The following is a 24,701-nucleotide window of genomic DNA, read 5'->3' on the forward strand; positions in this document are numbered from 1 at the left end:
TTTATGGAGTGGAAGTGAGAGACAAAAGGAAAGAAAGAAAACAAAGTAGAAGCAAAAATTGACAAACTTCTAATAAGACAGATTTGACCATCTCAGCTGAGGGCCGGTTGGTGTTCACAGTGTGGTGTTGATATCAGAAAAAAACTTTTTCACAGGCTTACACTTGTACCCTGTGTCATTTCAGCTTTTAATGGAGAGCACATACTGCTTATAGGCATATTTACCATTATTTTCTTCTCAGAGTATTAGCTTCTTATCTCTGTAATGCCACAGCGGCAGAACAAGTGACAGGAACGGGTGTGGGGGGGTAATTGAAGTGGGAGAGGCTGGGAAAAGTCAACAGCGGAGGCCACGCTGCTGCCGGTATGCACGACTCAGTGGCTATATCGAGCCCAGCCCGGGGCCACTGACCTCCCTGTCACTGCGTCCTCGGCGCCGCTTGCGCTAAAGCGATCAGAGGTGAGGCGCTTGCACAGCCGGCTAGCTAGAAGTGAGGAGGTGAAGGGCTGCGTGGGGTGTCGGGGCACGAGACAGCAGAGGAGGATGTGTCCAGGAAAGAGAGAGGAAAAGAACAAAAGAGCAATTTCAGAGTTTGAAGGTGCAAGAGAAGGCAGCACGGCTTTGTCGCTCAAAGCTAAACCAAGACCCATAGATCTGTGTCAAGACGGAGGCCGTTCGCTAATCACAGAGGCGTCACCCCCTTCTCTGACCTCTCCTCACAACAGAAGCCTTAAGCAACCCAATTTTCTGTTCATTACTTACTGACCAAAGCTTTCAGCTGGCAAGGTTTGACAGGAGAGCCAAATCGAGCTACACTAATTGAAATGTCAGCCATGGAGGCCGATTTCTTCCTTACCGACGAAAGCAAAACAGGCACAATAATTGAGCTGTCAAATCTTTCAAAAATAACTCTTTACATGGAGACTGGATTGCCCTCTGGTGCTTCCTTATGCTAGGCTAAGCACTTTGTCTCCGATTTGCTACGCTTTCAGAATATTACAGATCAGATTGCTGCTGGTTATGTCTGGTGGAAGGAAACAGGAAGGGCTCATGCATGTTTTATGACAATGCACAAATCCTGGTGGAATCACAGAAACGTACTGCGATATCGCACCTCATTCTTTATGAAGCTGCAGCACCTGCCGTTGCAACACAATACGGCCTTGCTTCATCTGATTTCCAATTTTACAGCAAAGATTCCTCATGTCAGCGAAGCCCGGGCACATCAATTCAATTCATTATCGGCTAAAATGTCATCTACCATTTCCAATCTGGCTCCTTCCACTTGTGCTTCAGTTGAAAATCACTTTAAAAGAACTGTGCCAACAGTGGAGCTTACACAAAAGCCAGCCTTGAAGTCCTGACAGCCTGCATACATCTCTTACCTTCTTTAAGTGTGTAGGTTTCTCTGTACGTCAGACAACAATAGAATCCAACAGAGCAGAAAAGGGCCTCCCCTAGAAAATGAAATGGGCTCAGTTGCCCAGCCTTCACCCGACGCAGAAACCAAATGAGTGAGGCTTGGAGACCAGCTCCAGCAGCGAGATCTACGGCTCAGTGAGGCCCAGGCATCCAGTGACAGCTGATTTTATTTTAGAAGTCCCCCTCGGTAAAAAATAGGATGGACTTGGGGGAGAGGCTACGTGGATGTGGGCTGGCTTTTTTTTAGTATCCTGTATCGAGGTAGCCGACATTCCCTTCACCTTATGTCACACTGGTCTTATGGACACTGTGAGCTGCAAAACAGACATTTGGTACATCCTTCATTTGAGCAGCAGAGAGCAGGGAGACACTTGGCATTTGGAATCACTGCTTGTTAGCATGGTAAATACGGTGACATTTCACGATTCAGCACAGCGGAGATGGATCTCATACATATTGTGCACAACGACAAACACGGGCAAAGTGAGAGGGCTTGTGCCATTTTATGACATGTTAGCAAAACAAAAAGGTACGATGCTCAGATTGTCTGTCAAGAATTCTTTGACATTTTGGGAAATAGCTTGTTTGGTTTCTTTCAGAGAGTTAGATGAGAACATTGACACCACTCTCATGTCGGCATGCTAAATATAGAGACGGAGCCGGGAACGGATTAGCCTAGCTTAGCATAATAACTGGAAGCAAAGTCTGGCTTTGATCCAGAAATACACCTAATAGCACATGTAAAGCACACAAAATAAAACTTGAGAAAAGAAGAGATGTAAGAACAACAAGTTGGTTTTAAAGAAGGTTGTGCACTGCACGCTGTTTTCCAAGAAATAGTTCCATCATGCTACTCTTTGTAAAACCAAAACCTTTCTGTGCTACAGAGGGACTGACAGGCATGCTGTAATTTTGAACCAGGCAAGCTGTTACCCCCTGCATCCAGTTTTTATGCTAAACTAAGCTAAGCAACTGCTGCTTTTAGCTCCATGTCCATGTCAACATTGTTGTATAATGCTCTCTAAACACACACCTGCCTCATCAGTTTTACTGCACCAAACAAATGGGTTCAAAATGTCACAGTCTGTTGTGAATTTTGATTTTCTGGCAAAGCGTGAATGAGGAGGAAGTTAAAAAAAAGAACAGAGACACACTGAAATTATTAAGAGAGAAAGCTGAAAAAGAGCTGGAAAAGTCGAGCGTTGCTAGGCACTGCACATCATGCCTAACAATGTTCCTCAGCTGTTCTAAAATCACAGTAAATCACAGCCTCTTGGGGCGTATTGCTTTAATCTAACTGTCAGCAGGAAAACGAATAAGGATTTTCCAAAATGTCAAACTATTCATTTAAAGTAGATGGCTGGGGATGAACCTGACTTGCTCACAACATACTAATGTACCTTTCCTCTACATAGCCCTGCCTGTCTACGTGCATTATTGATTATTGATTCATGTACTCAGTATCAGGCGTTGTGTGTTGCCAGTGTTTCAGGATCAATGCTTCCTCTCAGACGCTGTTTTCTCACAGAAACATGGTGATAGCAGAGCTCCTTCACCGGGTTCAATGTGTTAAACACCTTCTGCTGTATATCTCTGACATACATGCCTGTGTTGCCCGTCTTGAGTCAAATATTGCCTGTAAAAGCTGCTCAACTTTGGACTTTTTCAACATATTGAATGATTTAAAACATTCTGCTGAGAGGACTTGAGTGGACCTTCCTCTGTGAAACTTGCTCCCTCTAAAAACCCATCTTGTACACTTTATGCCTGCCGTGAAGACGCCTTTGAACTTTTTTCAAAGACAGCTCCTCGGATGGATGGTGAGGCACTACAACCAACACAAAGTGAGGAAACTCAGTGCAGTGCCTGCTGTGCAGAGGCCCAAGAGAAGCGAGCTAGAAACGTATCGATCAAGACACGCTCAAGCTGGTAATGACAGGAAATCATATTATTATCCTTTATTTCTTTTTGCTAGACTTCCTGTCTCTCTGTGTTTTTCCTTCTTTCCTGCCGCCTTGAAGAAATGTCAAAGGTCGTCTTTTAAAGCTGTGCTCTTACGTTTGTGTCTGATCAGCCTGGGGCCTTTCATTCACTCTTTTTCAACCTACTTACTTCCTGACAATACAAGGGAATCTATCAAATATAACCCTGGAATCGTTTATTATCATCATCTTTTCTTGCCATATCATACTAATGTACCTTTACTGCAATTTCCCAGCTTGGGATAAATAAAGTATATCTATCTATCTATCTATCTATCTATCTATCTATCTATCTATATTATTTGCTGTAATCATGACTGTTTACCAGCCTCGTATATGTAACACTAGGTGTTCGCCGGGAGCCCACCCCATGAGCTGCCGTTTGCAGCACATCGACTAGAGAAAAGCGTGGTTATCAGGCTTGTGGAGAAGCTGCACTCTGCTGATAATCCCACTGAAATTGCACATGGATTTCCTGTTCCTGAAGTGGAAAATAAACATACTCCTGTAGAATACCTAATGAAGGGGGCTCAGAATAAACCAAATTGAAGTCCAGGGTGAGTCCACATTCAAGCGAGTTTTAAAGTAAAAACAACTTGCAGAAAATGAAGCGCTGAATGTGAATAGTACCTTTAATTTGTTAAAGTAAGTTGCAGATGAAGAGACTGAGCGCGCCGTGTTATGTAACACTGACTCTGATATATCTGGGTTGGAGAGGGAAGTGCTAATCAATGCTAATGATTCAAGGAGTACTTCACCTGCTGTTTTTGTCTGTGAGAAAGCAAATTAAATATGAAAATGAAATGTATTTGCCAGAATATAAGAATATTTTTCTCAATATTATGTTTGAAAACGGTTGTACTGTATTCAGAAACTAGACTTTTATATATTTGCAACAGCTGATAATCTCTTTAAATAGAGCAAGTACCAGTTCTTATGAGTGTTTGTAGGCTTTACGTCGCTGGTTAGTTGGTGTGAAAGGTGTTTAAGGAGCCTGGTTTAAATCAGCTAACTGCTTGTTTCTTGCTTTCTGATGAGTGAATCAACATGTAATAATACATTTTATTTGATAAAAGCGCCTGTCAGGACACTCAAGGACACTTTACATCACGAGAAATAACAAACAACAATACGATAAAACACAATAAAATAGAATAATCAAGTGATAAAACAAATAAGTGTAAAATCAGACTGACCATTTGACCTCATGTGGGATAAGCGAGTCTGAACAGGTGAGTTTTGAGTGTGGATTTAAAACAGGAAAATGAATCAATGTTTTTAATTTCGGGTGGTAATGAGTTCCAGAGCCGGGGAGCAGAGCGGCTGAATGCTCTGCTCCCCATTGTGGTGAGACGGGCGGAGGGGACAGACAAGTTGATAGTAGAGGAAGATCTACGGGAGCGAGAGGGGGTGTGGACGTGGAGGAGAGCTGACAGGTAAGGAGGGGCGAGGTTATGAATGGCCTTGAATGTTACCAGGAGGATTTTGAAGTCAATGCGAAATTTGATGGGGAGCCAGTGGAGCTGCTGAAGGACGGGAGGGATGTGGAACATGTATGAGCTAAACTTGAAAATGAGCTACATAAATGTGAACTTCACAATGTGGTTTGGCCTGACTTTAACAGAGAACAAGGAAAAAAAGTGGGAAAAATACAAACGAGGAAATGATCTTTCACAGGTCCTCACAGAAAGGGACGATCAGTTGAAGTATAGACAAACATTGTTTTGACAGATTAAACAAGTTATTGAGCTTTAGAGGTGCTGACAGGTGGATTTTTTAACTTTGGACAGTGAGTTTCCATCTGTGTCCACTCTTTCAGCTACACCGGGCTTACAGGCTGCGTATGTACCGTACAGATATGAGGTGGTATCACCCTGTTCATCTACCTGTCAGCAAGAAGGCCAATCTGTGCATTTGCCCAAATGTAAAACTATTCCTTTGAAGCGAGACTATATAAGCTGTTCTGAACCGTGGCCACTGTGGCTGCAGTTGTAAACGGCAAATTCTCCTTCATTTCCCAAGATTTTCCTCAGCCGTTTACTTTAAAGACATTATCTATCATAAACGACTGGTCATACCAGAACAACTAAGGCTGAAGCAGCAAGAGAGCATTAAGCTGTGTTTCATCAATGATGAGTTCAACACCATAATGTGTCTTTTCCTCTTTTAAAAGTCACATTGTCTCACTTTCAGGATGAAATGTAGACAACAGAAGAGCAGACACAGCATTTGCTTGGATAAACAGTGCATTTAAGCCATTAGTCAAGGTGAAAGCAGAAATATAAATAGTGTAATCATTACACAAAACACTCAGGATCTTATTTGCTCAGCAACATTATGAAACACTCTGTTTAAATGCCAAGGATTTCAGAGAACAACCACTTTACGCATTTCCATTCATACTACATCCATACTGTGTATAGATATTGTACTGATTCACCTGTAGGAACCACAAACCAGCTTTACATCAATACACATTATAGCCAAACCTCAACTTTCAATTTCCAAACATCAATCACGTCTTAAGGGCTAATTTGTGTCCCATAATAGCCACTAAGGCGGTCACATCTGAAGCTGAGAGGAGGAAAATCTTTGCTTTTCCTGAGGATAATATCATAAAGAAGACATCATCATTTGGCATGTAAATCTGGGAGGAGATTAATTAAAACAAAAACAGTCTTTTGGCAAATGCAGTTCCAATTGGCAGCATTTGCACACTTGGAAGAAATCTCCTGGGCCAAGTGTGTCTGACAAGTTTAATCAGTCACACACTAATATACATATACATACTCACAACTTTGAAACGATATAAAAAAAGCATTCCTATTTAACTGCTGCTGTTGTTTGTGCCACAAAGCCAGCCGCAGTTTCACGGTGGTGATTGCGGTGTAATGCGAGAGGAAACAAGTAAACAAGGTTGTCTGTTTAGAAAAAGCAGCAGCACGGAGATTTAGAGTTGAGCTTTGCATCTGTTCAAAGCACGTTTACTCCACCACCGTGCTTTATTTAAATGTTTCGGCTTTGCAGGGAACAGTTCCCGCAGCCCCCGTGCCACCGCCGCCGTCAGTCATCTGACCTGGCAGATTATGCGGTGTTTGCGTGTCAACTTGTCAGCAAAGACAAAAGCCATCGCTCAGTCAGGACAACAGGAACACAGAGGATCGACGAGCAGCTCCAATTTTAGACACGGCACGGAGATTTAGAGACGTGGAGGGCGACACCACCGCCTGACTGATCTCAGGTAGAGATGGATAAGCTCTCAGTCTGCATGTGTGAATATGATGAGTGTATGTTTGCATGCGTTCAACACCTGGATACCACTTTTAGGTCAAGTCAACACTTCCATCACTTTTGATCCTCACTCTTGACAGTCACCACCTCACTCTTCCTCTTGGTTTTTTCATTTTCCTTTTGCATCGGCATGACATGTAAAGACCTGCCTGTTGCCAAAACATAGAAAACAGTGGCAGTTTTGACAGTTTTGACTGGCCCCAGTGGGGCACTGACTTATGCAGGGGCGGCATGAAGTACGTGCATACAGGCACACACACACACGCATGTTGGAATAGCATTAATTTACCATTTTTTATTACAAGCATGACAGAATCTTACAGCTTCTTACATCTCTGTTTTCATCGTGGCACCATACAAATATATATATATATATATATATATATATATACATTTATAAAATTCAAAAACAGTGGGTTTGAACTATGGTCCCGCCCCTCACTGGGGAGATGGCCATCATACTTTAGGATAATGGGTTGGCACAAGGGGTGGCCAATCAAATGCAGGGGTGGACACGCCACTGACAAAGAAAAAGATCATCGGGTTATGTAAGAAAAGATTTAAATAGCAATAGATCACATGACCACTTGCATACGAAAGCTGATGCGCTTTGAGACGAACCCACAGACTGTAGTTCCCCTCAGTTCTCTGGAGTTTTTTAGTACCTTTAGTAACCCTAACCCTAAACCCGCCCCCTACCCTGGGAACATAGGACCCTCATAACATGTCACTTTCCCACTATGTACCATATAAATGTGGGAAACATAGCACACCTAGAATGCTAACGTTTTTAGAGTATCTTGACAAACTTAGTATAATTTTACAGAAATCAGGTTGTTTTTTTCACTTCTACAGAAGCAGCATTCCCCCCCATAATCAACAAACTGCGTTACCTGAGAGGCCAGTGTGCTGCTTGCTCCCTTTAGTTTATTTGTGCAGCGTTTAAAAAAAATGGACTGCACCACGCACTGTAAGCTCCATCTGTGTGTACACCGCTATCAGCATCGATGGAAAACAAACTGGAGGTAGCCACCATGGCGTTGCTATCACAGTAATGGAAGCACAGTATCTAGCGAGCCCCCAGCTTCCCATTAAAAAGCTGCCAGGGAGGCAGCCTTATCTGCCCATGAACAATCTCGTTTTCAAAAAGCTGCTTTCTGCCAAATGTTTATCTTATAGAACAAATGAGACCCCACATTGCATTAACCATCTCGTAGCCTTGTTTGAGAGACTTGTGTAACCATGATGCAAGCAAAGAGCTCGGCCTCCCACCTCACAACACATCAGATGTTGCATCAAAGCTTTCTCAAAAGCCACATTTTAACTCCTTAAAAGTACAATTTGCAAGTTAAAAACAAGAAAATACTCACAAAGAGTGGTGGCCATGGCGTGATCTGTTGATGAATCAGCGTGTGAGACAAAGCTGGATGTTGCTCTTTTGGACGGGGAGGTGTGGACGGCTGTCGCTTCCTGGTTGAGAGAGAGGGAGAGAGGGCTATCAGAGAAAACACCTGTGCTGTTTCAACAGGGAGATGGAGAGGTGACGCCGCAGGTCATCAGAAGCAGCTGGCTGTGCCCAAAAACACACACACACACACACACAGAAAAACAGGAGGTGCACATGTTATCACACATACCTTAACTATGAGAAATGATACAAACGTCTGGTGACATTCAAGCTCTGGATTCCAGTGAACCTTTGTCGCTGTCGTCTCGTTTGCGCACACGAACACACAGCGAGCGAGTGTCAAGAGAGGCGACCTTGACCACAATGTGCACAGCAGGCACTGACTGGAAAGTTAGTGCAAACAACACTTGGTTGAATTTTAATAGAGCTACGCTAGCTGTAACTAAAGGTGTTTTCACAGGTCTCTATTGATAAAAGGCACAACATTGTAAATGGCATGTCCTTGGTGCATACAGACTTGCTTTTTTCCCCTTGAAGTATTTTGTCAAAACTTAGAAGTCAGCCGGTGCTACATGCCTATTCAGTTGCAAATCATCCCCGCGGGGAACAAACACACCTGTGTGTGTGTGTGTGTGTGTGTGTGTGTGTCTCTCTGCAAATGTGCGGGTGTGTTTGTTTCATTTGCAAATCAAATGTATTCCCAGTAGCGTTTTTTCGACAGCGTCATGCCGGGCGTCAATGCAGAGTGACAACAAACTCTGCACACGGCGTCACCACGTGGCGTGCACACACACACACACACACACACAAACAGACACAGAAGCAAACCTGCATCTGTCGAGCTTGGCTTCCTTCTCTCTGCTGAAGGTGTCAACCATAATTTCACAAATGCACCAAAGGACAAAACATTGTCTTCAAAAATCCCATTTAGCAAATCCCTGAAAGACATGCATGGTAATTTGCATACTTTCCTACAGTATTACACACACACACGCACACACTATGGCAAAACAGGGTTGTAAACATAATCTCTCCCTTTCTGTCACCGACGTTCGCTCTCTCTTGCTGAAGTAGCACTCACATCGAATGAAGCTCAAATCAGTGAGCAGCGAGGAGCAAAAGCACGCGGCCCGAACCGGCTGCTAACCACAGCTCCCTCGTGCTCTGTGTATGAGTGCTGATATTTAACGAGTATTTTGTCCACGACGCGGTGTTACTCTGCTCGGGGGATGATTAAGTGCACGAGCGGTGAAGATGTTTTGTGTGAAAAATGTGTGCGTCCGTGAGTTTGTGGAAGTCATTACAGCTGGCTACGGAAGTGAAAGTCTCTGAATGAGAGCCATTAAAGGGACTCAAACATTTATCTCTCTTTGGTTTTCTGATAGGCTTGTTTACACTTGACTTAAAGCCAGTGTCTGTAGTAAATGATGCATCGAGTACGTGTGCTGCGTGGGTGTGAAAAAAACACATTTTGAAAGATTTTCTCAGTACAATAATAGATGGTTTGCAGTTGCATCGCAGCAGATTGGCTGCGTGTACAGACACTGCAGTAAGTGCTGCATATCCTAACCAGGCTGAGCCCACATCTGGAAACCTCCACCCTTTCCAAAACTGGAGCATCAAGATCAGTTTCAGGAATTTGTAGAACTGATTTCACAATTAACTGAAATAAGTGTGTCAACAAATAACCATCACTCACCGCACTGGGGCTGCAATGTGATTATTTTCAGAATTCATAAATTAATCAAACAATTATAATCTTGATTATGATGACTATTATTTTTTGTCTACAAAATGTCACAAAATACTGAAAATGCCCACCAATTTCAGGTTTTGTCCAAACAACACTTCCGAATTTAAAGTTATTGAGTTTATAATGATATAAAACAGACAAAGGCAGCATATTCTTTTGATAAAAGCTAATAAATTCACTGATATGAGGAATGAAATAATAAAGGTTGTTTATAAAGGCTGAGGTCATCAGTATTGTAGAGCATTGTGTCATTTGCATAAAAAGAAAACCACATACCATTTTTACATATACTAGACTCTAAAAGTCTCATGCTTTTATTATCATAAAATGATTATTATCTTGTTATGCCTCAAATGGTGTGGCCTCCTCATCCCACACCTGGAATTGAGGGGGCTGCACCTGACAACTTTCTCAACCATTTTCATATGGTTGAGAAAGTGCAAATGCAAATGACCGTGCAAATGACTGAAACTCCATAAAAGCCTTGCAGAATGTGTCTTATTTCTCCAATTCACCACATCTCAGCCTTCTCCAGGAAGCAGACTTTTTGCTCAGCCTTAAGAGTGTGTCGCCACTGGGAGCAGGTATACACAGTTTCCTCTTCAGATGTGAAGTAAAAACCACTACTTACTCTTCATGAACAGAACTCCCCAGGTTGTCTCAACCTATTCTGTATGTCCTCTGTGGCCCAATCTGAGATTATCACCTTTCAATGTGGAGATTGCTTTAATTGACCATATAAGATGCAATATTGAGCTCAAAAACTACCACAATTGATTTTTCCAGCATGCAAGTCAAATATCATTTACATCTTTGAGCACCATCTTGGTGCTTTATTCCGGCACTGACGGCAGACTTAAATTAGAAGTGAAGCTGGTAAAATCTGAGAATTTAGAGTAAAGAATTCAGTCAAGTTATTGACATAAAGAATGTGTTTGTGCCACATGAAAGCAATTTTAAAAAAGCCAAAGAAATATAGCCAGTATGCAAGGACAGATTGATAATGTGCCTTAATTCTGCTGACAAAAACCAATGGACCTCTACACAAAGCCGGTCAAGGCTGCAGAGACACAGAGAAGCAGCTGAGAGTGTAAGAAAACAGCATCAGCTGCAGTACACTGACACAGGATAATCTATGCTTTCATAGATGACATTAATATTATGGTATAGCAAGTGTAGGATTGAACACTAAGAGAAATGAGGATAAGGAAAGGCTTTGGCTTTTTGAGAACGTGGACAAATCCATGATCAGTATCCCGCCAGTCAGTTCTGAAGACATCACAATGGCGATTTGTGAAGTACGCAAACGATTTGGAGTTCACCATGTGTTGTGTGACACAGTTCCTCCGATCAGAAGTGAGGACTGCAGTGATCCATTTTCATGAAATACAATAACAGGATGAACAGCAACAGCGCCACAGCTCAATGTCTCATGCAACCGTCACCAAGTACTATCTAGCCCTGAGTCCCCGCCATATGTTATCTTTGGCGCAGGCTGCCGAAGAGGAAGGAGGAAGAGGGAGGAGGTTGGTGTGGGTGGTGGTGGTGGATGTCTCTGCATATCTCTGACAGACTGACAGAGGTAATAAGGGGCAGTGCTTGGTGGGATCTGTCTAAACATTGCTGGCCTGTCACGAGAGATAATCCCTATGAAAAAAAGAAAAAAAACACTGGATCCTCAGCTAATGAAATCAATGCCGGCCATCTGGGACTGTTGCATGTGTGACAGACGCCTACAAAGAGGCCGGTCGGACCCGTGATGGAGAAACCATGGTTACAGGAAATAGTAATACATGCACTGCTAGCCTGGGGAGGTGACACCGTGACACCCTCCACCTTCAAATTGGTGCCTATTAGAGGGAGACAGCACCAGAACATAGACCGATCCAGGAGAGTGTGCACTCGCCGTCACACGCGCAGGGACTTTACCATTTTACGTTGACTGTCTTTTGTCAGCTGTTGACATTTTTATCCTCTAACAAGCAGCACTCCTACTAGTAGGACTTTTAATGACATGCCGTGGTCCACGGAGGGTCTCTGAGGAGAGCTGTCCGCCTCTCTCTACTCAAATGTTCTCTATCTGTCCTCCCCCTCTCCCCTCTTGTGTCATCCTCTGTTTCAAAAATGTCAGTCTTAATAAGTCAATTAGCTGAGAATTGAGTCCGAAGGATTTATTTTCCTCAGCTGCAGTGAGAGAACGGCAGCTGTGAGGATGTAACAGTTACTTACAGGGAGTGATATTGTCCAAACCTGAATCACGTGGGTTTACCTCAGTCTGTGAGGTAGCCAGGCAATCAGCCAACAAGCTACCAAGTACAAGTTACCAAAACTAAGAAGAACTACCCGTCTCTCCTGCACCTGACTCCTCAAACAGCTCAGAAATGGCTCCAAGTGTTTTCGCCGGAGTTGTTGAAGCTGCAGTTGCATTTCAAATCGATAAGGGCAGATGGTTCGATATCAGATGTGACATTTTGAAGGCGCCCACCTCCACAGGATGTTCTTCTTAAACACTTTTAAGATGTCATTTTTGGATTACTCTCCGTTCCTTTTCCCCTCCATCTCTTTTTCTTTCATTTTCCAACGCTGTTAATCCCAATCCTTGTCTATCCTCCTGTCTTTCTGCCGTGCTTTCTCTTTCTTTTAGCTCCCCGGCCTGCTTGAGGCCTTGGCTGCAGGTAAACAGATATTTTTTTCACATCACTAAGACAGAGATTTTTCTCCGCGTATTCGTGTTTACATGTAAAACGGAGCATTTGGGAAACAATGTCATCACCTCAATTTGTGCTTGACCACTGTTGCGCTGTGTAATGAGTAAGCGTCTAAAACAAAGGTGGACAGCTGGTTAGTTTGCGTTTAGCACTGGTTAGCACCGCTAGGCTGTGTGCCAGACAGGCTTTAAATACCTAACAATAAATAAATATTGTTCATGTGTTCAAGTTACTAGCGCCAAAGGAAAATAAGCTCCTGACATGTTCAGACTCTTCCTCTCTGGTATTTAACTTTGACGTAGATTTTATTGCCATCTACTGGCCTGAGATGCTCGTTTGACTGTTTGGGCCAACAAACAGATTTTTTTTTAATGGAGAAGGAAAATATCCCTTTAAAAAAAGTCATATACGTGTGGTAATGGCCTGAGTGTGTCTTCAGCGTGCTCCCTATGCAGACTGTCTTGCAGGTGAATGGTGGGCTGGGTTTGTGGGCGTTAGTGAAACTGAGAGCACCAAGATCTGTAAATGCTTCCATGTACACCAGCTTGAACTGACTCTCTCCCTCCGTTTTTAATGTTTATTTCTTTGCTCTTCTGTTTTGAACCTCCTCACCAATCCACCCAGAGGCTTCTCTGATTAGCACACCACATGTCCTCTTGGCATTTTACAAATGAAACAGTTAATTTAATGCCTATGACAGTGACTCTGGAGCAGCACTGTAGTTCTGGCGAGCGATTGAAAGGACCTGCCAAGAAAAGAAGTCACCCACACATGACTCACTGTTTGGGTTCTTCATTTTAAATTACAGTACTCTTTTGTTGGCAAATGGTGCGTACATGAGTGAATCTGTGCTTGTGGACACAAACACATGTGGCCACATGCACACTCCCTCTCACAGCTCTTGGACTGACTGCTTCTGGCTGTGAAAGCTGCCTTATGGGTTTGCTGGCATAACGTACAAGTGGCTGCTCTCAAAAATGACTCACGAGACTGTACAACAGTAAACAAATGACTGGGCTGACCGAGGCAACCAGCTGCTTTGGACTTATTTCTCTAAACATGTCTGACCTTCTCCAACAATTCAACGAGCCAAAGGTCTTAGCAGTCACTTCAAACTGCTGCCATGCCAGGAAGAGCATCCCACAATTTGTTGTTCGGGTTTGTTGCCCAGTTAGTGGTCTGGACAACGAAGCAAGCTCCATTTATTCTGGCTGTGTAAGAGTAAGATCTGCAACTAAAACAAAATAAGGGGGGAAAGTATTTATTTGATAGGTGATTAAACAGTGACACCCAAGAAGGGAACCAATGATATCCAGTGAGGTAAAACATCCACAATATAACCACACAACTAGAATGACATACACCGTAAAAGCTCGTTTCTTCACCATGGGAACTTAAAGACGCCTAACCTGGAGATCCCCGTAACCTGGACCTGTAAGATGCCATAAGTCTACGGGAACACGAGAGCGGCACCGACCAGCTCTCCGGTGCCGGGTGCTGTCCTCAGGACAGATCAGCTGGCCCCGAGGACGCCCTGTCAGCTCCAGGTCCTGCTCCCTCCCTCTGCTCCGCGCTGTCAAAAAAACATCCAGCGGCTTGATTCGCTCCAACTCAAGTTACGAGTTCCCGTGGTGGAAAAAGTCTAAAAGACGGTTCAAAACGGAGTCACGCTGTTTCTGCTGCCAAAGCAGAGAGGAAAACGAGGCAGCGTGCCTGAAGAAAAGACATGATTTCACTGATTTGGATGGATTTTGTCCCTAATGATGACTTGGAGACTATAATTTCTAAACTATAAACTAAATGTCTGGATTCACTGAATATGGCAGGAATTCTTGCTGTCTAGATTTCTTAATTTATGTGTTATTGTCCAACTTTTACAATCATAAATCAATATTTACAAGCAGGAAGCCTCTGCTGGCGTATCTGTCAAACAATACATTTCATACATGATGATGTCAAAACATCACCTGTTTTTATTTATTTTTTTATCATTTTTGTTCCCGTGGCATGTTCATTTCCAGAAACTGTGTCACTGTACAGTTGCTATATCTGTTTCAACAAAATTTAGTGAAAATAATGCTAATTTTTAACAGAATTTGTTACAAACTCAAGGTGTGAGATTTGAAAGGCATGAGCATTAACCAGCAGGGAGGGTTGAACAAAAAAATCCTCATAGCTGTGAAGAAAAAATCTCCGCGCCTTTTTGTCAGAGCTTTCAATCACATCTCATGCTCCTTGAACCACTGATGGTGTTGCTGGGGTTTTTTTTGTTGATGTCAGACTACTTTTCCACGAATGAACTTTCACGCTCATGCTATTGGTTGCAATTTGGGAAACGTAGCATGGAAAATGGACCCATACCACGGGCTAAAAGTCAGGACATCTCATCGTCTGTTGCATCCATTCAAACAGATATTTTGCAGCTTTTGGAGGAACTGCATCCTCAGGCGCTTTGACTTCAGCGTTCAGCTGTGGTGGCTGCAGCTGGCTGTGCTCCCTACAATGCCTCTACCTCTGGGGCTAAATCATTCAGGTTGTATGAATAAATAGATGAGTGAATGAATGCATGACTGCATTGTGAATGGCTTTGTTAATTATATGAGGTAACTGTCCTCTTGAAAGAGACGGTTATTGTGCAGAAAGAGACTGATTAGCGCATCGGTTTCATCTACAGCCCATTTGCTTTCATTGAAATGAAGTTCACATTTTCTCAATCAGTCTGATGTGTTGCCATATATAATGGCAATTATAATATATTTTCACACTGGTGTTTTAATGTAAATGTTGCAGTGTAAAGCTTAAAATCCGCTGCTACAGTGCATCTAGATATGAAAATAAATTCTTTTAGGCAAGTTTTTCTTCAGGGATTATTTCCTGTGTGACTTCATGTCTTCGGCGGGGTGTCAGGTGATTGATCGTGAGCATTATGGAAGAATAATTTAATTCGGAAGTTTCTCTTTTAAGCTCCATGTTCACTGTGATGGATCGTTGTGGAAGCTATGTGTTGTGCAGGAATGAGCGGCAGCAAATGAAACCAAAGCTTTGTGCCTCCATCGATACTGTGACTCTATAGATTGATAGCTAGTTCTCTTCATCAGAGCCAAACTGGACAACCTGGCAGAGGTTGACAGCAGATACTTTACACATCCACATTCTGCAAAAAAAGAAAAACAGCCTGCAGCCATGAGTGCAGCTCGATGAGGCTGCGCTGGAGCTTTGAGCTGAAGGGTAACATCAGCATGCTAACGCTCTTACAATGACGATGCTACCATGCTCGTGTTTAGCAGCTATTATTCATCATGTTCACCATGTTAATTTAACAGGTTAGTATCCTATGTGGCTGATGGGTATGGTACTGCTTTTGAAATGCAGACGTTGTTAGAGGGAAAGTTCACCAACATCACTAGGATTCATCCTCTGGGGACATACAGTACATGACTGTACCACATAAAGTAGATGCATTTAACAGCATGGCTCAACATACCCCATAAAATCTGCAGCAGTACACAGCAGTGTTGGACAAACAAAAAGGCCTTTAAAGATTCTTATCTGAACACAAACCTACCTTTAAAATACATTTTAAAAAAACGCCTAACGTCCATGTGAAGACATCAGTCAGTGTGGAAATGTTAGACTGGATCCACATCAGTCAGTGTGTGCTAGTCCTTTTTTTTTTTCCTGTGAAGATTGCTTTCCTTGGTGTGAGAAGGAATCAGCTGCACATTTTTAGAAGATGCGTGCACAACCCTTTTTCATCAAGAATAATGTGTAAAAAATAAGCAGCCTGAACTACAGAAAGGGTCTAAAGAAGAAGTCAACTATATTTTCATTGCAGGTCAAATGGCAGCAGCAAGCTCTGAAGGACGCTGTATAGAAAGACTCGAGATATCATATCCTTTTTCAGAGCTAAGGCGCACAGCACTACACGAAAAGCAAAAACACTACTAAAGCATCACAGTCGAGTCTTATAATGTCTGAATTTGGATCTCGAGACTAATTGGTCGTCTTCTATGACTCCTCTTTGTTGGTGTTATGTAACTGTATGCATTGTTCATTGAAGGTCATCACAGCTTTGCTCCCATCCCTCTCTCTCCATCTACTCCTTGGCAGCTGCTTTCTTTTCGCCAGTGTTTTTGTTTGCCACAAGAGTTCACTTTTGCAATCCAGTAAAAGTATGAAAACATTTTTTTAAGGGGGGTTCAATCCTCTATCGACCGTCCTCATTACGACTAAACAGAGGCACATCAATATTTCAAGCACTCATGGGAAAACATGGGCACAAAAGAGACACAGTCCAGAAACAGAGAGGGAGAAGAGAAAGAGATGAGCCACAGGCCAAAAAAAAAAGACGTGGAAAAGTAAAATAGTCTGAGTGAAAAGCACACGGAGAGACAGAGAACGGCATTATGCAGGGCATGAAGAAGTCAGACAGGAAAAACAAACTTGATGAACAACAGAGAGAGAGTGATAGAAGGGTAGAGCAGGCGACTGTGGGAGTTGGAGTCTGGTTTGTAACTGTGATTTGAGTTGTTCTACTGAGGCCAGCTGGGACAGAAAGGATTAACTAAAGGCCAAGCAACCAAACAGAGTCACAGAGAAAATCCAGGAGGCGGACAGCAGCAGAACAGAGAGAGTCTGAGAGACAGGCAGAGAAAATGAACAAACCAAAAAGCGGAGGGGACAGACAGACGTATAGTGAGCCAGAACAAAGCCCACAGGGATATATGATTCACATTTATGGCGAACCCAGCTGCAGCAGATGGGATGTGTTCATACCGAGGCTCTCCAGTGCAATAAGCTGTCGTGAAATATGAGCAAAGGGGACATATATTGCTGCTCTGGTCACAGCTTGTGCTTCGTTTTCCTCTCTGGCAGCTTTTGAGACACAAAAAACTCGGGTGAAGTGTTTTCCTCGCATCCCGTGCTGGTGGAAAAGGCTGGTGTGTGTTTTTTGGGGGGGGTACGTGATGCAACATTTAGTCAGAGTTTTCCCTCAGCTGTACTTGCGGTTCTGTTCTGTCAAAATCTTCCTCCCATGTCTGCTTGACGAACAGCGCGGCGGTTTCTGCTATTTATTTTCCACTCTTCCAAACTTTTGATTCGTGGAGCGAAGTAAGAACGGCTCAAGTTGATGAATATTTTGACTCAGGACAATTTCGACTGTGACAGGGGATGCATTAGAGGATTTTTTGGCTGCTGCTTGAAAAACAGCATCCGCCATTTATGTACCTTATTCTTGGATGCCTGCTGCCTTTTTGATAGTCTGACCTCACCTGCTATTATTGGCTGGGGGCTACAAATCATCATTAACATCGCTGCAAAAATATTTGGTTCCAGAAGCCTGATGGTAGTGACTAATCGCAGGGCTAATGCTAGTGCTATTCAGTCACAACAGTTCCAGAGGTTCACTCTATTTTCTCTCTATTGATCTGTTTACCAACTAATTTATTTCCAATTTTAAATGAAGAGGATTTCAGTCAGAGACACTTACAGCACATCAAGGAGTTGACCATTTATAGCAAATGGTTATTGAGTTCAAAGGTGTTCTCAAAGTTTAGATCAACAATAACCAAACTATAGCACATATAGGAGTGGGAGCATCACGTCATAATGGCTGCAGCGTTCACCTGCATGAATATGACTCAGCATTGCAGCTGATGTGCTCTGCCTGCACACTGTGCTCCAGTCTGCCCGGTCACACCAGCATTTCTATCAAATATCATCCCAACAGAAGCAGAAGACCACTGGCAAGCCATCGCGTCAAAGCCAGAGAGAAATGGTGGACGCTATCGTATGTTATTGTGTCACCTTGCAGGTTCGTTTAACTCTCTGTTGGAGTATTAACTGCTCGTCAGGTTTGCTTGGAGAGCTTTTTTCCAGTCTTCAATAAAACTACTGAATGAACCGATTCACCATCCCAGAAAGAAGCAGATCTATTGACCAAATAATGTGCAAACATGTGCTGGTTGTTCTTTTGCGACAAGGTCGTATTCACTCACCAACCATACAAAACATGAAACATGTTTTCTGTGACATTGGCAGGTTTTTAGCCAGTTTTTGTGCGCTTGACGCTGCATCTCTACAGGGTTAAGTGGGTTTCTCAGGGACAATCTAGGGCGGAGGCTGTTAAAGGAGAGGAGAGTAATTTAGATTCCCAACTGGGTCCATCTGCAAATGACAAACTTGACCCAGATCTAGTGAGAAGCAGATAAATTAAATCTTGACAGACGTCCCATGATTTTGAGGTTCAGAGCTCGGCTGCAGAAACTCCCTGTGTGTATTGACTGCTGAAAACAGGGACATTAGCAGGCTGTTAATGCTTTAATGAGTGGAGATGCGTTTGGCCTTCACACAAATCATACACAGATTTTTGTATGTGTATGGTCGTCTTTCAGAACATATTCTAAAATAAATAAAAGTAATATATGGTCACTGAATATATGAGCACACTGATATAGGATCCCTCTTATGTTCTGTATCTTGTGGCCTGTGGCAGAGCTCCTCATTCTGCATTCAGGGTCTTCCTCCCCTGATTATCAGTGCTCTGAACCCAGACTGAAACCTGACAGACGTGATCGTCTCCGGGGAAATAAAGTTGCGGGAAAGGAGAAAAATGAGAAAATGGTAGAAAAAAAATGGTCTGTGTCAGAGATTGTGCAGCCCTGAAGTGGGGTGTGATGAAGCTTATCATTATTGAAACATGAATATAATTTGTTAATCAGAGTCTGACCTGCTTTACCTCCTAAAATATGAACTCGCTCTTCATTTTGATTTTCTCCCTCTTAACGCTCCTGCTGATTCACTCTGAATCTCTATCACTCCCTATCAATCTCCATCTTCCTGACTCTCTGCCTTCCCCTCCCCTCCACTTTCTCAGACCCCTCTTTCACAACATCGCCCTATGCTCGCTGAATGTAAATCATATTTCAGTCTCTTTCATCAGGCTCCGTGCTCTCTTAATGTTCAGTGAGCAATGCCAACATCACCAGGCACTACTATTTATACACGACGACTCTAAAGTGGCTCGGGATCCGGCTCTGTTTTCAGCCTCTCCAAATATACACTGAACCACGGAACTGACATCGGCTGACACGCCGCATGCCTCGTTGATATTCTGGGGAATCAAATCTATAATAGTGCAAATGTGTAATACGAGCTCATGCATGTGGATCAACTTCGCATCACCTTAGCATACACATTAAATCAAATGTGACCAGGACAGTTGATCACTTTGTACCAGACTGAAATCTCTCAACAACCGTTGGATGGATGCCCACAAAATCTTGTACAGTCCCAGAGGATGAATCTTCGCGACCTTGATGAACCCCTGACTTTTCTTCACCGTAGGTTTGTTGTTTTAAATGAGATGTCTCAACTGTTGGATGAATTGCCATGAAACTAACATTTTGTTTTACAGGTCTGTAAATTTCCCAGAAAGTTTCCTTAAAAGAATTATTATATTTAATTTGTTACCATTTAGAGATAGCGTTCAATAATTACTTACAATTACTTGATTCCTTGTCATGACCCGTGCCATGCACGGCGGTTTTGTTTAGTTTTCCTCTCGATGTTTTGCCTTATTCAGTTTGTAAGTGTTCATTGTAGTGTTCTTTGTTCTTGTTCGTTTCTCTGTTCTACTCTGTGTATTCATTATGTCTTCTAGTCATGCCATGTGTTATGTGCTTGAGTCTTGTCTTAGTCCATAGTCATGCCATGTTTTATGTAAGAATTTTGTATTGTCTTAGTTCTCTACCCTTGCCCTGTCTTGTTGGTACTTTTGTTAAGTTTCCCATTGTGTCTTGTCTTTGCCTGGTTTTCGTTACTTCCTGTTTTATTTTGAAGGTTCATGTTATGTGTCCTTTTGTTACTTTACTTCCTGTGTTTTCCCTCCCGTGTGATTGTCTGATCGTTTCCACCTGTGCGTCATTAGTGTTTGCCCCTAGTGTATTTAAGTTCGTGTCTTCCCTTTGTCCTTGTCGGTTCGTTGTCTGAGAAACAAAAGTCATAGTCCTAGTCTGTGTTCTTGTTATACTTCATGCCCTAGTCCCATAGTAAGTGTTTGTCGTGTGATTCCGTGTCATGTCCGAGTCGTGTTTCATGTAAGTGTGTTTTTGCTGCGTTGCCTTTGTTCATGTCTTGCTTTATGTAGGGTCCCTGTCCTTAGTGTTGTCTGTGTTTCCCTTGATTGTTAAAGTCCCATGCCATGTTCTGTTCAGGTGTGTTGTTGGAAAAGTTTATAATTTAGTTTTTTGCCTAGCCGGATTGTCCTCCTCGTTAAGAGCGATTTTCTGTTAGATTACTTTTGTAATTTAGATTCTCGTTCTTCCATTTACTAGTAGTGCATTTTGAGTTGTTAGTTTTTCATATCTAGTTCCTTCAGTAGTCAGTTCTGTTTTCCTAGCCCATTGTCCTTTCCTCCTTCGGGAGTGTTTTCTGTTCTTTATTTTATTCACTGAAAGTTTGTTTCTAGTTTTGTCAATGTGTTAGTTCTGCCCCAAGTTTATGTAATTAAGTTTCTTCTCTTGTTATAGTCCGCCACCTTTCGTGTTAGAGTTCTTGTATTGCCCCTGTCTCACCCATGCCCCATTGTGTTTCTTGAGTTAGCGTGTTTCCATTGCTCAGCTTTTCCCTGTGTTGCCTTGTTGTGTATATATAGCCCTTGACCTTAGAGAGTGTGTTAATTTTAGTTCCCATAGTTGTGTCTTTTGATGTGAGTAATAAATTTATTTAAGTTGAATCTAGCCTATCCCTTGGTTTGTCTGTGTTCATGTCCTGATTGAGTTTTCCTTTTATTGTATTGTCCATAGTCTTGCCCTGTGTGTTAGTGAGTCCCTTGTGTTGCCCTAGTCTTGTCTCGTTGTGTAGCGTGTTATTGTTTATCCATAGTCTACGTCCCCTTTGTTTGTCTGCACCTGGGTTCAACCCTTTGTTTCCCCTCATAGTTCCCCTCATAGATCCCCCTAAGTCCCCACCTTCCTGACATTCCTATTATTTGGTAGTGAAACCTCCTTCGGTCAGTGCACTGCAGGTCAACAGGTCAACATTTGCCTACAGGCAAGGATTCAACATATACTGAATGAATAACATTTCAAATAATAAATTAATAATGAAGTTTTCATGAAGCTGGAAATCAATCAGTACTCATGAACTCAAGGCAAATAATTAAACTCTAACGAAATGACTGAAACAACTTTTTCTCAGTTTTCCCGGCAAGAAAAAGGAAATTATTAGGAAATTACAGTAAAATGTGTCACCAAAAACACAGGATGCTAACATGCTGAACTAAAATGGTACACATTATAGTACCTGCTATACATCTGCATGTTAGCATTGACACTGAGAGCTTCAACGTCACAGAGCTGCTCGCGTGCTATAAACTCTGGGTCTGGTTAAACTATAACCTCACTCCTCATTGTGTCTCTATGCTCTTTTTTCTTTGCGGCAATCGAAAGGTTTAATGATTGAGCTTTCATTTATTACACATGGCCAAAAAGATTTGCATTGGAAACAATGACTGCCATAGAGCGGGTTGCCTGGCTGGATGTGGAAAAATGAAAGTCAAGGAAATAAAGCCTGCATAAGAGCAAAACAGTGTTGCATCAATTACATTAAAGATTAAAACATCAGATCATATAGGCAAAATGTTTGGACTGTCAAAATAACTCCACTCTGCATCCTTTGCCCAGAAAAAGGCAGAAAAAAAAAACCATGGGTCTGAGTCTCTGTAACCATGGTGAAGGATGACACTGATTGACATGTCATTCCAAGCATGCAAAAACCTGTATGCATTAGAGCAGTTTGTGCGTGAAAACACAGGGCAAATTGCATCCCAATCAGGGGACAGTGGGTTGTATTTGTCAATACGGGGCGACCCTGTATTATCCAGGACGGGTGGAAACCCTAAGCAGGGATGAGAGATGGCGTGGTGCTTCCCTCGCAGTGGCAAAGTGCCATAATAAATGATTGAGAAAGCAAGCCTTGAGGTTTTTGGCTAATTGTTGAACACATATGCTCTTGAGGGGCTTTGGGTGTGAAACTGCATTAACGAAAAGACAATCTGAGTCACACTACAATCTGCACGGAAAAAGGCTCGAAGATATTCAAGCATTACTCAGCTATGGGAATAGATTAGCACACGCTGGAGTAAAAACGCACATGCTACCACAATACATCTCGGATAAAAGGCGCTTTTATACGAGATGTATATCTTAACAAGTATTGACAGCAATACGGAGCTGACTTGTATGTATGTACGTATGCTTCAATTCACCAAATCCACACACGAAACAAACGGCAGGTATGCAAATGAGTCTGCGCTATTCAGAGAGTCAGACGAAGCTGGGAGTTTCAAAGCTGTGTTTGGCAGACCACGTAATAGTGCAACTATTCTCAGGGGCAAAGGCGGTGAGCAACAAGTCATCATCACACAACAGACTAGCAATGCGTCACACACACGGCTCCGCTGCCAGCTCCATTAAAAGATTTGAATCTGTGAAACTGAGACGAAAGAGATTCCTGGTAAAAGTTAATGGAATTTTTACGAGCTCAATGGACTTGATGAGGACGCCTGTGTCCTCATCAAGTCTGGATCAATTTCTTGCAGACACATTGCGGCTTTTAGTTTATTTAACATTTAATTAAGTGCATTTAGGAACGGTGGCGCATATTGATTGATTTTCTTTCTTTTTTTATTTGGGGAAAATGGCTCACTATTAGCCAAAAGGCTGCCCCATTCTCAGCTTCCAGCATGTCATTTGACACTTTAAAGTGCGATTTTTCAACATGGCAGAGTGACAAAATTCATGCTCTTTGCTTAAAAGCTGGAGAAGAGTGATTTAAAGAAGCCATAGAAACAAACTATGTGAAAAGCCTAATGCATCGCTCCATTTAATGTCTGAAAACAGGCCATTTCTTGAGAGCATACTGCGAAAGCTCTATAGAGAAAATATGCCTATAGGAAGAAAATGACAAGCATCTTTTCATCTTTTCAGTCCATTTGGTCAGATACACCAGAAAAACATGAGCGTCAGTTGGTGACAGTGACGATACGAGTTATGAAAATAAACCAAGGCAACATTCCAGACCTCTAGTGCCACGGTCTGAATTTATGCAGCTCATTCAGAGGCCAGAGACCACATGAGTCCTCCACCTAAAAAAGCTCCCCTCTCCCTACTTCACCATGTCATCCTGTTAACCAGGTGTGACTAGCTTTATCCCATGCTATGCAATCCTATTAAACTCTTTTATGTTGTGTTATTTTAAACAACATATCAAAATTAGATATTTCCCCAATTACACTAATCCTGATAATCTGTCTGCCTCGGATACAAGAGAAAAGCCATTTTGAGACACCTTCGGGCTCTTAGGAATAAGTCAAATTAACACCAGGTGATTAGTAATTGTCTCACTGAGATGAACTCCTGATTAAGAGCGCATCATTTATCCTCCTGACAGACTCCTGTTTGCACAGCGACTGCTCGAACCATCAGTTCACGCTCTCAATCTCACAGATGCTACACTGCCACCCACTGGCCAACAGCAGCCATCACAGCAAGAATGAATGCCGAGTGAGGTCATGAGCATTAGAAACATTTAACTTATGTAACTATTAATTAATGCTCTGACAATTTAATGAGCTGGTACAGAAAAATGGAAAGCTTTCTAAAGCGAAATCCTCAACATTCCTAGCTACTGGCCCGTGTTTTTGCTTTTTTTTTGTTGCATATTTGCATGTATGTCAATGACTGAACGGTGTTGTGCCTCTGTGAATGTTATCATCTCACTTCATCTCTCTCATGCATGTGCATCAGTATGTGTGTATTCCTCCCTGTGTGCGCAGTCATGACCAGAAGGTCAGACAGATGTTGTAAACACAAGCCAGCGTCCCTCGAGGATCGGCCTGCCACACAAGCGGAAAAACACGCTCTTTGCACTCAAGATAAACCGTTGCATCACTTCACATCTGCGACCGTTGGAAGCGCAGACTGTCCTCTCCCCCGCTGAGGATTTTGGCCACGGCTGAGCAACCACCTGGGAATCCATCAGTCTTTGTTATAGCTGTCCGTCCAATGACATCTCACCGTTTAAATAAATGAAATGGGGCACAGAAAGAAAAATACAGTGCATCATCAAATATT

At 42.6% G+C, this 24,701-nt stretch overlaps 1 protein-coding gene across 1 annotated transcript in view; it reads right to left on the bottom strand.

Annotated features, from left to right (window-relative positions):
* The window catches only part of xirp2a (xin actin binding repeat containing 2a), a 48,208-nt gene that overhangs the window by 20,471 nt on the left and 3,036 nt on the right, over positions 1-24,701 (bottom strand). The window contains exon 2 of the mRNA XM_041966166.1: positions 8,066-8,165. Within this exon, the coding sequence (XP_041822100.1) occupies positions 8,066-8,165 (100 nt within the window). The remainder of the gene's footprint in view (positions 1-8,065; positions 8,166-24,701) is intronic.

This window comes from Chelmon rostratus, chromosome 24 (genome assembly GCF_017976325.1).
Source record: "Chelmon rostratus isolate fCheRos1 chromosome 24, fCheRos1.pri, whole genome shotgun sequence".
Classification (NCBI taxonomy): domain Eukaryota; kingdom Metazoa; phylum Chordata; class Actinopteri; order Chaetodontiformes; family Chaetodontidae; genus Chelmon; species Chelmon rostratus.